General features: G+C 31.2%; 1 protein-coding gene and 1 long non-coding RNA gene across 3 annotated transcripts; both read left to right on the forward strand.

The window, feature by feature from the left end:
* The first annotated feature begins 567 nt into the window (after positions 1-567).
* Positions 568-5539, forward strand: LOC107946677 (uncharacterized). 2 transcript variants are annotated; one of them, XR_005899742.1, is made up of 3 exons: positions 568-910; positions 1108-4954; positions 5217-5539. It is a non-coding gene; the product is annotated as an uncharacterized lncRNA (long non-coding RNA). The 2 variants fall into 2 exon arrangements; XR_001696971.2 differs by having other exon boundaries at positions 617-910; positions 1108-1537.
* A 573-nt stretch (positions 5540-6112) lies between these two features.
* On the forward strand, positions 6113-9957 carry LOC107946670 (cytochrome c oxidase subunit 6b-2). The gene is made up of 4 exons (XM_016881094.2): positions 6113-6257; positions 8433-8521; positions 8624-8705; positions 9665-9957. Exons 1-4 carry the CDS (start codon positions 6246-6248, stop codon positions 9716-9718), a joined length of 237 nt encoding a protein of 78 aa, XP_016736583.1. The 5' UTR covers positions 6113-6245; the 3' UTR covers positions 9719-9957.
* The last annotated feature ends 6217 nt before the right edge of the window (positions 9958-16174 follow it).

Genomic DNA, 16174 nt, shown 5'->3' on the forward strand with positions numbered 1-16174 from the left:
GCCTAGGTGTTAGCTACACGAACAGGGACACGACCATGTGTCTCAACCGTGTGGAGGACACGGCCTAGTACACGGGCGTGTGGCCTGGCCGTGTGGTATAAATTATTTTACTGACGTCATAAACAGAGAGTTACACGGGCTGAGGACACGGGCGTGTCCCAAGCCACACGGGCGTGTGTGACCACACGGCCCCACCCACACGGCCCCACCCAAACGGGCGTGTGACTTTCCAAAGCAAGAAAATTTATTAAGTTGTCCAAAGTTTATCAAATGTTTTCAGTTTTGTCCTGAATCGCCTCGATGTATATTTTAGGCCTCGAAGGCCTATATAACGGACGATATGCACGTGTTTGAAAAGTTTTGATTTTGGGCAAAATTTGGTGACATTATTTTGTATGTTTGTGAATGCCCTGTCCCGGAGTTGGATACGGGTGAGGGGTGTTACAGGGTATTAATAAGGTTAAAGAAATTACAAAAATGTCTTCTTCTTTTTTTTTTTGAAAAGATCGACTGGATTAATAGAAAATTGAATCAAACAAAGTTTGCCTTTCACTTGGACTTGGGCCCAAGGAACATGCATAAAAAAACATAGAAAGTAAAAGAATTAAAACAGGCCTAGAAAACTATACTCCTAACAGCCTTCAACAAAGATGACCGAATAAAATAAAATTGGAAAAAAGAAACCTACCCTAGATATTTCCAGTCGATAAGAAAACAGCTGTATCCCATTAATGGCTTGTCTTTTCACTGAAACGTCACAGCTCTTGAACGCAGAACCCTTCAAATCTCATAAAATCTTCTAGCCTTCTACTACACGTTTCCAAATGACCATTTCTTTTCATCAGTCTGGAGCCCGTGGCCTTATCCTTTCCATTGTTCGTCGAACATGTTCTGGAACACCTCCCTCTAGGTAATGGCCTTCATTTACTTTTAACGCTTCATTTGCAATCACATGAGCAAAGATGTTTTCTGTCTTTGGGATGTGGTGAAAACTTAGTTTTTGAAAGAAATGTTTCATATCTTGAATGTCTCTTATTATTGCTCCAATAATCGATTTATCTCTGTCTGTACTCTGGCATTTTTTGATAATAGTTCTTGAATCTCCAGTTATATCGCATACATTAAGACCCATTAAAATCCCCAACCTTACTGCTTGTACTCCTGCATGCGCTTCCGCTGCAAATGGTGAAGCAACATTAGAGTGGATGACCGATTTTGATGCTAAAATATCCCCTCGCATGTCTCGAACTATCAGCCCCGAGGCGGATCTGGAAAGTTGTTTGTCAAAAGCTGCATCAAAAAAAATGACTACGCACATCCTTTGATCTTCATGACTAAAACCCTTCCTGTATCAGAGATAAGTAGTTTCTCTTCTAATCCTTGCAACTCTGAGATATAACTGATTATTTGTCTTGAGATCTCTCTGCTTGTTCTGTTTTTACTTTCATATAACAACTGGTTCCTGTTTGACCAGATAAGCCAAAGCCCACAGCAAAATAATCGACACTGATCATTTGTTCCCAGATTGAAAACCCAGGTAAACCATTCCCACACACTCTGGATATTATTATTACAAAAATGTATTTTTATAATTAAAATAAATTATATTATTCGAGGGTATTTTTATCTTTTTATTTTTTTAAAAAATCTAATAAAAAAATTACATGTGATTGGATTTAAACTTGTGTTATCTACATTAATAAAATATTTACCATTAAACCAAAACTTTATTTATTACAATATTTACATTTGAATTTTATTATGTATACTCTATTACACTATGATAAACAAGTGTAATGTATTTAGTATTCTTAATATGATGTATTTACATGTTTAAATTTCATTTCGCTCGCAATTTAATCTATTCTTTTATTTTAATTTTGTATATATTTCATATGTTATTATTAATTAGTTTTAAGTTATATATTTCATTATTTATTATATATTGTTTTAAATTAATATATATATTCTAAATATATAATTTACACACTCATATTCTATAATAGAATTTCCATATATTAAATTACACTTTAATGGTAAAAAAATTTGTGCACAATAGTTTTAACAATAGATTATGTATATTCACAATCTGAGTGAAAGAGAAAAAAAAATCATTATATTGAAAATATATTTCTCAAAAATTTATTTAACAATAAAATTATAGATGATGTGGTAAAGTATTTGTAAATAAATTCTAATATGTTTTGGATTTGTTCTTTAAGCATTTGAAATTTAGTTGCTTTATTTAAATACTCCACATAAATATTATATTTTGTTAAAAAATTTAAGTAACTTTTATAATTAAGGGTGTATTTAATAAATTACTAAAAATCTTCATCTTAATAAAACAAAATTTTTTAATATTAAATTTTTTTAAATGTATTTGATATTCCTATTGGCTTTTAATTACTACAAAATTTTCTTTAAAAAAGTGTTGATTAAGATAAGTATGTAGATAGTTATTTTATCCCTGCACATGGGAGTAGAACGTATTTTATGGCCAACCGTTTACCTTTTTAGATAGTTCATGGTGAAATGATTAGTCACTATGACTCACAGTGAATACCCTAATTTCAGAAAAAATAAATTGTTATTTATCACTTAATATTAAAAATGTTAAGTTGATATTACTTCAAAAAGTATATTTGAAGTAAATTATCTATTTTTTATTTATTAAAAAGTCAGATATCCAAAATTTTATATATTTTTGGTATAACCAAGGTTTCTTTCATATTCGTTTTATGATTAATAAATATTAATCTTTTTAGGGATATGTGGCTGCCCTTTCTATAAATGTTGTCTCCAAAATTCAAAATTACATTTTTTTTTGAAAGTGCAATATGCCTTATCTATATAAAATAAAATAATATATCTCATATTAATAAGATTAAATTTAAGAGAAATATTTTTTTAAATCAAAATTTAATTTTGTCTGTCGAACCCATTTTTGAAAGAGGGTCGACTTTCTATTTTGAAAATGAAAATGAAAAATGGGAGTAGTCACTAATCCTTTTTTTATGAGGTGCAATCGGATCACATCGTAATTTAATCTTTTTAATAAAATGTTTTGATTTACTCAAACAACGATTTTGATCTACAAAATTCGAGAAAACGGGTTCGGGAGTCGGTTACGTGCGAGGAATGATTAGCACCCTCGTAACGTCTAAAATTGGTACCTAATTGATTAATTAATGTCTTAATGTTGAAAGTTGAAAACTCGGAAAGAATTTAAAATACGATCCCTTTTTTATTAATATTGATTTAAAAAAATACTTGAGTAAATTGAAACGAGCATTAAAGACCCTCTCGTCTCGAGATAACAAAATGTCACATCCCGTAAGTTAAGACGCAACATTTAAACCTCAAGAATAAGCTTGCCTTTTAATTTTTTATTTGAAATCTTATGCATTTTAATTTTGAAAGAATATTCGGTTATTTGAGTTAAACAAGAAAATCGAAACCCCGTAAATTAGTGTACGATTTCTCGAATCTCCCAAATGTGAAATATTGCATTGTTTTGAAATTTTCATTTTTTGCGTATTTGGATAAAAATTTATGTAATATTTAAAATGATATACAATATACAATAAAATATTATAATAACAATGATATAATTACAAAGATGAATACAATAACGGTAAACAAGTCTCGATAAATAAGTAAAGCAATAAAACGGAAATGCATGATATAAAACAAACAAACATAACATAAAAATGTTTAAAAAATGAATTGAACAATGAAACTATATATATATATATATATAAAGGAAACAAATGATAAACAAATGGATAAATAAGTAAATGTTAGTAGTAAGAAAATACACGAATCAACAAATATTTATAAAGAAAATATTAACTTTACAAACTTTAATATGTATATAAAGCATATAGAATAATAAATAAATAAGTAAAATAGATATAAATAATGTTAAGTTTAAATATTTAAAAATGTGAAAAATAATAAAATATAACAATAATAATAACAATAATAAAATCTATAATACGATGAAAATATGAACATCACGAAAAGAAGATAAGGGCAAAGAAATAATTAAAGAAATAAAATAATAAAAATAAACAATTGAAATAAAAAAATAAAGGATAAAATTGGAATTTAAAATAAAGTTAAAGGCATAAATCGTAAAAGAGGAAGTGAACAAATAAATACGTAAATAATAAAAAATATAAAAGATTGAAAATAAATTACCGAGGAATAAATTAGAATCTAGAATGAAATTAATATATATATTTAAATGAAATACTAAATGAAATACTAAGATAAAGGAGCAAAAATATTAAAAAAATAAAAATTTGAAAAAAGATAAATTTAATTGGACAAATTTAAAAAAGAAGGGTTAAAATTAGGACTAAAATAAAACACGCGTAAGGGACAATGGACTAAATGGGGAATTTTTCTGCGTCCTTAAAACGGCACCATTCGTCCGAAGACCAAATTGAAATAAAAATAAAATTATGGGGTAAAATTAAAAGAAAAACAAAGTATAGGATTAAATTGAAATTGGTCAAAAAAGCGAAAATAACCCTTCCGCTAAAAAAAACGCTGATCCTAGCTCTCAGGTTGTGTTAAAACGACTCCGTTTTGGTGTCTGGGAAAATAGGCTAAAACGACGTCGTTTTGAAACCCCTATTTAAGTCAATTTTTTTTAAAAAAATTCATTTCACCCTTGTTTTTTTAAAAAAATCAAAAAAAGTTCACCCCTATTCTCTCAACCAGCCCCATTTTTGGCCATGGCTCCGGCCATTGGTCGCCACCCTGGCCACTGACCACCGGTGAAGGTGGCATCATCCGCAATGGCCATAAAAATTTAAAAAAAAAAAACCTGTTTACTCCTCTCAGTCCCCTGATTCCGGATTTGGGGTCCCTTTTTTAGAAAAAAATGGCCAGAGATGGCCAAAAAGAAAGGGAACCTTTCGATTCCAAAGGCTAAAATCGGGTATGTTTTTTCCTTTTTTATGTGTTACCTTTTTTGAAATGAAAACAAAAATAAAAAAGCAAAAAAAAAAAGATAAAAAGCTACCTTTGTATTCTTTTGATTGATTCTGTTTTTGAATCTTTTTGTATTTTTGCATTCAATTTATTGTGTGTTTTGATTTAATCTCTATAAAAAAAAGTTACATTTTGCTTGAGGCTTTTTTATAGCCAACTTGCAACTTGTTTACATTGCTACTTATTATTTCTTTTTTGCTTCTCTGCAGGTGCAATTGGGGCAGTGGAGCAAGGGTGGCAGAGGCAGTGTGACAGTGGCGGTGGTAGGCTAGGTAGACTTAGGTGTGCCGCACCTAGGGTTTTTTTTCTGAAAATTTTTAAGATTTTGGGCTAGTTTTTTTTAAGTTTTGGGCCATTCGGGTTTGGGGCATTTGGGCCTTGTAATTGGACTGTTTTTGTTTTTCTTTGTAATTTTTTTGATGTATTTTGGGTCTTATTGGGCCTTAGGTAAAATAGGCCTGTTATATTATCAAAAAACATAACTACATTTAATACGTGATTTTATTCATATATAAATAATTTTTTTAATATATATTCACTTGTAAAATTTAATAATAAAAACTTAATATTAACTTTTAGGTATTTAATTTTTCAATTTATTAGAAACCTAAATCAACATCAATGCGTGGATTTCACACTCAAATCAAACCTAGCAAAGATATTTATTTCTGTAAATTGTACTAAGAGGTCTCTCTATTGTAGGGATCTAATTAAATTAGTCCCTCTACTATTAAATAGATCAATTTAATCTATGTGTTATTAAAAAGAATCAAATAAGGCCAAATTGGAATAGAATTAGCATTTACCATTTAAAAAATAACATTTATTGTTTAACATAGTTAATATTTTTAAAGTTTTTATGGTTTTATAAATAAAATATGTTTTTAGAATTGAATTCCAATTGAGTAAAAAATACTTTTAAGACATATTTATACATAAAATGTTAACTTTATTACAATTTGGACTTATTTGATTATTTTAAATAGTATAGGGACTAAATTGATCTATTTAAGAATAGAGGAACTAATTTGATGTAGTCCTTATATTACAGTGATGTTCTAGGTATTTTAACCTATTTATTTCAGTATAGGTATTTATTTGATAACGTGGCGTGTTTTTATTGGTAATGGAACGAACCGGAGAGAAATAACTGGTCACTGTTTTTTAAGCCTATTTTAAAGTCGCCCATCAAAGATCAAAATCTGGTTTCGCTTCTTTGCTCGTTCATCGGATCAGTCATGGCAGACGCGGTAACCTTCTTCTTCTTTCTTTATTTTTTTCCCCGCTTCTCCGTCTATTTTCCAAAAAAATTCCAGAAACCAAAATTTGATTAACGATTCCCTTGATCGATCAAAAATTTATTCACTGTTTCGTAATATATTTAATTTAATATCGGTCACTTCTTTTGATTTTTCAATACTCTGTTATAAATTTTCTAGGTTTTATTTGTGAATGTTCTCATTCCTTGCCAATGCTTGAACAAGAAGTGGAATACTATGAATTGTAGAAGTCATTTGATATGAAGAATGTGAAAGTTTATTGCTTTAGGCAAAAAAAAGAAAAAGAAAAAAGAAGGTACTTTTAATGCGTATGTCCCATAAACTTTTAAGCTGAATGCTCTAGAAATTTGGTGCCTTAATGTAAGGGTTGTTTAAATCAAGGACTCAAACCCCATTGATGAGAATTGCGTTAGGTTCCGCATTCCTCGTAAAATTTGTTTATTGAATCAGAATATTACAGTCTTTCTATGTTTCACATTTTATGTCAGATTGTTGATCATTGTAGTCTAGCCGCTTGAATCTCTTTATCTATCATGAAGAGGGAATAATTTTAGGAAACCGGCGATTCGGCGTGAAGTTTTCTTGAATAACTAATTCACCGCTTAATATGAAACTAGGATATAATTTGAAAGGTGACTTGAATGGTCTCTACTTATTTCATACAGAAGCCTGTCTCTTGAAACCTCCATTTTGCCCCTTGTTCAGTGAATGATAAGATATAGAGTAAATCTAACTTATTATCAAAGTCAAACATCACCTTTTATTCATTATGAATTAATGTGTTGCAAACGTAAGAAATGTAGACACTGGTGATATCCAATTCTTCTAATTAGGGCAGCATATGTTAACCGTAAAAGTCTTAACTGTAGTAAGATTTATTGCATTAGAAACATAAATCCTGAATTAGTCAAAGAACACTGGATGACTGTAGTGGATTTATACCACTGAAAGTATTATCTAAAGGGAAATTAGAAATTAGATATTTAAAAGCAGAAAGTCAATGTCAACATAAGGTGTTTTTAGTTATAGTTGATATCTTTTTTTTTTATGTTGGAATGTATAGAAGGAAAATCAAATACTAGTTTGTCCACTTTTAACTTAATAAAGTTACTTTCATGTATTTTTTTGGTTTATCTATGGTTTAAGGAATTTGTGATGTTGGAAAGCTTTCCTTTCAGAGGCTGTTCTGGTATTATGGACCTTGTCTGTGAGGATTAATTGATGGTTTGGTGGGGAAATTCACAATTTTGTTCTGGAAGTGGTAGAGTTTTGATAAATGACTGTTCTTGGGTTTAAAGAGGTTAATCTGGGTCTAGTTGTAAATGTAAACAGTGAAACAAAATAACAAGAAAATGTCATATAGGCTTTTGACCTTAGGAATCATTCCAAATGTTGTGTTTATCTGACAATCAACAATATAGTAATGCTGGAAATTTTCCTATAGTAAGTTTACCATTCAATAAAAGAAGATTACATGTAGGATCCAAGCACGCCTGGTCCTGGTTAAATATGCTAAAATAAGAACTACCACTTCTAGTGCATTTAGGATTTTAACCGATGCTTGAGACTCTAATTAGGAAACTAACCGGTTAACAAATTAACAAACTTGATTAAAACAATAATACCTAAACTATAATAAAAACCCAACCACATAAGGGGAAGCCCAAAATAAGACTCTAAGATCTCGTCATCATACGCTTACCAATTTAAGTCTTGGGTATTACAAGCAGCCTTGAGACTCCTCATAATCAACTTTGGAGGCTGCTGCCATTATGTTCCGTCAACTTGTGAACCATGAATTAGATGACACTTTGATTCTGCAGTGAGGGTTTTCAGATGCCCTTTTGTCGGATTTTGGAACTGCAATTATCTTTTTTGTATGTTTCTCTTGGAAGCCTGTTGGCTGTGACTAATTCTTTATACATAGTCATGCCAATTGGCTTCTAATGTTATGAGTCTCTATATTTATTCTACTGTATAATTTCCTTGAAAGATTAATCTATAACCCCTGCCAATGGTTTCATGATTCTGGGCTGTCATAATTGGAAAATTTCACTTTGAACTGGTAACTGATTCACATCAAATTATCATCTATTAACTCTGATATTTCTTCCACACCATCTTTTGCATTGTATATTGTCCCAGATTGAACTGAAAACAGCCCCAGCTGACTTTCGTTTCCCTACAACAAATCAAACTAGACATTGTTTCACCCGCTACATTGAGTTTCATAGGTACACTGCTTGTAAAATTTCAGATTCTGCTTGTTATGGAACTATCAAATATTTTTTTTGCCCCCACGTCTTTCTTTTAACAATCTTAGAAGCAAATTGCAGGTGCTTGGCTGCAAAGGGTGAAGAGTCTAATCAATGTGAGAAATTTGCCAAATACTACCGTTCTCTTTGTCCTGGTGAATGGGTGAGTATACCTTGTTTTTCTTATCATCATAAGTAAACCAGAGTTTGCCTTTTTGCTTTTAGCTTGTAGTACCAAGCTCTGTCGTTCACAGGATAATATGCCTTCTATGCATCATGTCTTTGTTGATGAAGCTTGTTACATATTCAGTATTTGCAGATACCAACTGATTCATATACATATATGTTTATTTAAGGAAATAACTTAAGCTCTGACAGTAAGGGCATAAGTAAATTACAGGTGTTTTTATTGCTCACCAGGTGTGCCCTTTATTGTGTTTATGTTGGGAATATAAACTTCTGTTATTTTTTCCTTCTCACCATCAGAAGTGATGTAGCATATTAGCATCCTACAAGCTCTTCTATACGTCATATTGATAGGATTATCATTGAGTTTGCTGATGATGTTTATTACAAATATGAAAGAAGTGTCTACTTGAACATGTTATTAGTTTAGGAACAGCTTTGTAAATTTTGTCGAGATATTAGACAGATAAGATTACCTTTGATTTACATAGTATATAAAAAAAATGTTTATGACCTGTTATCTACTATCATATCCTAAAGAGTAAAGCTTCATTGAAGGACTTTTGAACTCGTATATATTCCTAGGCAATCGTTGTCCACATTTAGAGACAGATAGGATGATCAAACTTGTACGTGATTTACGTGGACTAGATTGAAGGACTTTTGATCTCATATACATTCCTAGGCACTGGAGTTATTAATGCTGTAATCTGTTACCTCATGTGTGCTCTCTCTTATTGGTGGGCTGTAATTACGATCCCAGTCTTCACTATTTACATTCTACACATTTTATCATTATTGTGATTCTTCTTTAATAACTCCAGTGCTTGTATCCAGAGTTACTTGTAAAGGAAGTGGAATTTAGATAACTTAAGCGGTTGTATTAAACTGATGTTTCCCATTTTAACATCCTGGATGTTACTGAAATTGATGCAGATTGACAAGTGGAATGAACAGAGGGAGAATGGTACTTTCCCGGGTCCTCTGTGACTGTGATCACATATTGGAAAGGAGGTGAAGCATTGCTTCTTTGGCATGGAAAACTTGTCTGTAGCTAGTTTCAATGGTTATTCTTGAACATTTCGAATTAATAAGCTACAAATGGAAATTTGTGGCCGATGAGTTGTTAAAAAACTGGAATATGCTCTGATGTTTTAATTCATGAACCTGCTTTTTTCAGCAGATTGTTTCATCTTCATTTACATTTTAGTGGTGTGGTATTACTTTCATGAATTTTTAGTAAGTTCTTTTTCTTTCTTGGCAAGGTTTGCCCATATACTGCTCACAGGCTAGGAAAATGATTTATATTTGCATTAAGGGTGGCTTTGGAAAGCCATTAAAGTATAATTGCTTTCAATTACATGCAGCATGTCAAGCATGTAAAGGCAATCATTATAATTAGTGTATCTTGATAAATTGAATGTAATTAGAGCACTTCAATTTTTATGGGAGTGTTGAGAATTGGGATAATTGTGTTTCATTGAAGCATTTAAATTAAGAATTAAGATACCATCACATGGCCTGATGGTCAAGGGTGTTTATTATTCTAGATGTGGTCTGGGTTTGAGTCGCGATAGTTGTGTTTATTGCTCTGGTTTTGCTCAATTATTGTAATTTACCCCAAAAAAAAGTAAAGTATTTACCCCCCAAAAAAAGCAAAGTATTTACACGAGTAATTATAAACATGTATTTTATATGAGCTTAAGCAATTACTTTTTAATATAATATTTTAATTTTAAGACAATTTTTTTAATTTAAAAATGTGGTTCTTATATTTAAATAAATTTATATGAAAAGTATTTAAGTAAATGACATTGTATTTATTTTTTTATTTTTTATATATATTTAAAATAAATTATCGTTAATTTTTTAAGTTCAGTTTGGAATTTCATCTTATTGAGAAGTAGTCTTTGATTTTTATATTTTATGAAGGTTGGGAAGTTAGTTCTATTGTTGGCAAGCATGTGAAATTTAGTTTTTTTTTTGTTAATTTGTTATATATATATATATTGTTGAAATAAATTTTTTTACTGACTCCTTACATATAAATTTAACTGATGATTCTTAACTCAATAATTTAATATTTCATTTGAGAATTTATATTTGAATTTCGATTATTATTTAAATGGGAAGAATGGAGTGGACAAATTAGTCAAAATTTAATCACATATTAAAAAAGTATAAAAACATCAAATTTAGATTTAGGTTTTGATTATTATTTTAAATGGTAAGAATAGAGTGGACAAACATATTATAAAAACATGAATTTATCAAATTTAAAAATATTTGAAGAGTTTCAAATTCATTACTAAGCAAGATCTAAAGGAATGGTATAGTAGTGTTATTCAATTAGTTTTTTTTTAAATAGAAAGATAAAATTCATAGTTAGACTAATTTTTTTAATATTTGATTAAGGGCCGATAATGATGACAAAGAGTACATGTTGAATGATAGAGGGAAAGTAACTCAAAAAATATATAGTGCTGGATTAATTAGATAAAATTATATATGATATATATTTTTTATTAATAATAGTATTCTTAAATATTTTCTTTGATAAACATATTAATAGGATGATTTGATTTTAAGTTTTGTTTGTAATTTAGAGTTTTTTTTCAAGCATTGTTGATGGTTTTTTTTTATAATAATATCTTCTTTTAAAATTTAAAATTATTTAATTATGTAATTACAATTTGTATTACAAAATGTGCCATTGAAAATTATAATATAATTATAGTTTGTCAATCAAACAAGTTTAAAAAATTAAAATTCTTTGTAATTATAAAAAATATATATTTAACTTGTTTGTTTTACCAATTTAAGAAATTGATTTCCTAGATATGACTATGTAAGTATGTTTTAGTGAAAGTACTTAGTTATTTTAAAATAATGCATTATGATTGAAATATAAATTTATTGTATAAATATAAAACTTATTGTGGAGTATGTATTGTATTTTGGTTAAATTAAGACACAAATAGAGAGTGATGCCGCGACGACATGATGGGGAGTGTGGCAACGTATCACGCAATTTTTTCGGTTTTCTTCTTCTAGTCAAATTTTGATTATTTGTTCCAGTCAAACTCTGATTAGTGTAGATTGCTTTAAGATTATTTGACCTACGAATTTAACCCATAAAAAAGTCTTTTTATACCATAGAAAAATTAAACCATAACACATTTAAGTATTAGTTTTTACAAGCTTTTAGGGAATTTTTTGTTTAAGTTTTAAGGGTTCTTATTTTCGGGTTTCGGGGTTTAGTTTTTATCTTCATCTTCGTACTCTTCATTTTTGTCGATTTAGTGAAATTATTTTTGCCCGTGGTTTTTTATCATCTTCGAAGGGATTTTTCCACGTAAAATTTGTGTGCTTGATTTTTTCAATTTCTTTATTATTTTTCCTATTTGTTGCTTACACGGGTTTATCCCCAACAAACTACTATCAGAGCTTAGTTCGATTTCCGCATTCACCCATTCAGAGATGGCAATGATAAGGTTCGACATTGATAGGTTCGATGGCAGCACAAATTTCAATCTGTGACAAGTTCTGTTGACGGCAATTCTAGTTTAGAACAGTCTGAAAAAGGTCATTACTGGAAAAAAATCAAATAATCTAGATTAGTTAGAATGGGAAGAGCTTGATGAGGAGGTCCTATCTGCAATTCAGTTGTGCCTCATGAATAGTGTATTGTAGAAGGTGTTGATGGGAAAACGACATCCGCCTTGTGAAAAAGGTTAGAAACCCTTTACGCAAGCAACTCATTTAGAAATACAACTAATAACCATAGAAATGAAAAGCAAAGAAGGCATTAAAGTAAAGCTCAAGAAAAATATAAAAGTTGAGATTTTTATTCTATGAAGCTTAAAGAACATGAAACCAAAAACATTCAATAAGAAAATCTAAAGTAATAAATATAAAAGGAACAAATTGTAATAGATTTAAACTAAAAGAAACTAAAATACATCAAACGAAAGTGTAACAACCCGATTTTGGGTCTACTCGGAACAGTGGTTTCGGGACCACGAATCCGACGTAGAAAGATTTATTTTTATTATATTTTTATGGTCTACAGTATGACTGAATGATTGTGTGAAACTTTTGTTAAGAAATTTTATCGATTGGCCACTTAATTTAGCTAAAAGGATTAAATTGCAATATGTGTAAAATATGTGTTCTAGAAGCTAGAGGTGTCTAATTGTTATAAAATTTTAAATTGGAGGTCCTTAAATGGAAATTAGACCATTTTAATTTAAGTTGGACAAAAATGGACATGGTAGGGTGAAATTTCAAAGTTTGGCATTAAGGGTATTTTGGTCATTTGGGTAATAAAGACAAATTTAACAAATAAAAAGATGTCATCTTCTCCAATTTAGTCCGCTTTGTCGAATTTGAAGAGTCACCATAGCTAGAGTTTTGGCCAAAGCTTCCAAGCTCGATTGTAAGTCCGTTCTAGCCCGTTTTTAATGATTTTCATGTTTTTGAGATCCTTGTAACCTAATCTAGCTATTTCAAAGACTAATTTGAAAGAAAGATGAAGTTTAAAATTTTAATCATGTTAGATATTTTCGTATTTCAATGTCTAATGGTAGAAAATGCATGTTTGGTGTTAGATAAACAACTTTTGCCAAGTGATTTTCGGTAAAAATGTCAAAAATGACTTATTTGTAAAAGTCATAAAATAAGTGTTAAAAGTGTGATTAAGTGGAAAATGTGGGCTAGTATAAGTATGAAAATGGTTTGGCTAGTCTTGGGTTTTGAAAAAATTGAATACATTTCAATTTACGAGCCTAGGAACTAAATCGTAAAAATGTGAAACATTAGGGGCAAAAATGTAATTTTTTCATAATATGATTTTTGGGCTAAATTGAATAATGTGAGTATTAAATTAGTTAATTTTTTTTACTATAGATCAAGAAAAATGAGATTCAGCCTAGATCGGGGGAAAAACAAAGTGTCTGACGATTAGGTCAAATTCTACTATTTTTGTACCGAGGTAAGTTCGTATGTAAATAAAGCATTGTTATATTTATGTTTTAAATGCTTTAATATTGTATGAATTGTGATTGACTCTTTGGATATATTCGAAAAAGTTTTTGACAAGCGAGAAATCTCAGTTGAACCTTAGGAATAAAATAGGATACGAGTGACATGTCACTAGGAACCCATGTGTATATGCGATTATGTAATCCAGGTGCTGGTCTCGTACGTCCTACCAGTGGCTGGGTAGTCCGACATGTGTTGCAGATACCTGACAGCTTGTGTGAGTAGCACTGTGTAGCTACATCCTGGCTGACAGCTTGTGTGAGCAGGCCCGTGAATAGCTCGAAAACGAGCCCATATGTATTATAAGATATAAGGTAGCTTCAACTACATATATGGCACTTACGTGCAAGATTTTCGAGTACTGTTAATGTTTCGAATGTTCAACGGGAATGTGAAAGTTGTGAAGGGATATGGTTACGTTGCGAGTTGGTACAAGTATGTACGTAAAACTCATAAGTAAAGAGCTCAATATGTGATGAACTCTTGGTAGGACTGTGATTGAGTAAATTATGACTATGAGATTTTAATAACGTTCATGCTAATCTTCATCATGTTAATTGTATGTTAATTGTGTGGTTATGATGCTTATTATTTGCATAGGAACTTACTAAGCTATATAGCTTACTCCCCTTTCTTTCCCTTGTCTTATAGTGTCACCAAGCTAGCTTGGGGTTCGAAAACCGTCGGAGATTCACTCACACTATTAACAATTATTTTGGTACTAATGAATTCAACATTATAAGTTATGGCATGTATAAGGGACGTGGTCATTTTGTTATGTGTCATACAGATTTGGCCAAATGTGTTGGCTTATATTGGTTAGAAAATCATTTTCTATAAGGTCATTGGAAATGGACTAATATTGATTATAAGTATATTCATATAATGATGCTTTCATGAATGGTGTGTGGATGTTTGGTTGTATGTATATGCTTGGATTGGGGTTATGTTATGTTGTGCAGGTGTGTGCAGTAAAGGGTGGCAAAATGGATTGGCAAATAGCCTTATTTTTGTCCACACGGGTAGACACACGGGTGTATGCCTAGACCGTGTGCGACACACAACTTCCCCCACGAGCATGTGTTTAGGCCGTGTGTCCCCTGCACCCTAATTTTGCAAAACAGAATGCCCAATATTGAGTGCACGAGCAAAAACACGGCCGTGTGTCTCAGCCGTGTGAGGGCCACGACCTTGGACAAGGGCGTGTGTCTCGGGCGTGTGAAGTCTACACCTATTTAATGAAAAATCATGAATTTTAAATTGACCAGACGGCCTAGCACATAGGCGTGTAACTTGGCCGTGTGTATTTAATTTGTTCTTGGGTGACAAACAGAGAGTTACATGGGTTTGAGACACGGGCGTGTGTGACCATACAGCCTGACCGCACGGGCGTGTCCCATGTCCACACGGGCATGTGACCTCTGTTTAGTGAAAAATTTTCTAAGTTTTTCAAAATTTTCTAAAGTTTTCGGTTTAGTCCCGAACCACTTCCGAAGCATGTTTTGGGCCTCATAGGCTCACATTAGGGACTTGATGATTAAATGCAAAAAGTTTTAATTTGGACGCAAATATATAACCCAAAATTGTATGTTTGTTCATGTGATAAATCCGGTAATGCCTTGTACCCTGTTCCGACTTGAATCCGGGTAAGGGGTGTTATAGAAAGCTAGAAATGTCATTACAACCAAAGTATAAGATTGAAAGTGAAAATAAACCTAGGCTACAGTGATAACTAACTACAAGAACACTAAGAATAAGAAGAAAGTATAGTAAAATAAACTCTAAAACTAATATGTATATCCTCTCACCTCAACCAAAATTAGTTGTTTTAGGCTGATGGCTAATGGATTTTTGTTGCCAAAATTGCCTCTACACTAGCCTTGTGTGATTGGTGCTTCGGGTGGACAAAGACTAACCTTTTTGCCCAATTTTGTCCCTTCACGATATCGGTATCGCGATACCCAAGAAGAGGATATCATGAAACCCCAGTTAGTTTTGAACTTAGGGGTCTTCTTAGAGGGTGGATATTGCAATACCCAAAGTGGATATCACGATACCATTGAAGGGTGATCTCCAATTTTCAAGTTTGTTGGAGGTATCACGATTCCAAAATTTGGATATTGCGATACCCTCTCATTTGGTGTTATTTTTGCTCGTTTTTAACTTCCAACACGTCCCTACACCACTCAACCGTATATTAGGGACCCTAATGAAACTATTGGCCAAATCGGGTCTCAAAATAAATAAAAACGAGACATTTACATTTATTAACTTAAAATCTAAAAATTACAAAAAAAATACGAGAAAGACCGCAACTTTACTTGAGAATAAACTCCATAAGTATACTGAGAAAGCCTAATTTTCCATATCAAATTACAGTAGATCAAACTTCTCCACACTTAA

Source organism: Gossypium hirsutum, chromosome A08 (genome assembly GCF_007990345.1).
Source record: "Gossypium hirsutum isolate 1008001.06 chromosome A08, Gossypium_hirsutum_v2.1, whole genome shotgun sequence".
NCBI lineage: Eukaryota > Viridiplantae > Streptophyta > Magnoliopsida > Malvales > Malvaceae > Gossypium > Gossypium hirsutum.

What these genes read in the sequence shown, in the direction of transcription:
- LOC107946670 (XM_016881094.2), top strand. An exon ending in CGCTACATTGAGTTTCATAG is followed by an intron (nt 8,522 to 8,623) that starts GTACACTGCTTG and finishes AGCAAATTGCAG; the next exon opens with GTGCTTGGCTGCAAAGGGTG. An exon ending in CTCTTTGTCCTGGTGAATGG is followed by an intron (nt 8,706 to 9,664) that starts GTGAGTATACCT and finishes AAATTGATGCAG; the next exon opens with ATTGACAAGTGGAATGAACA.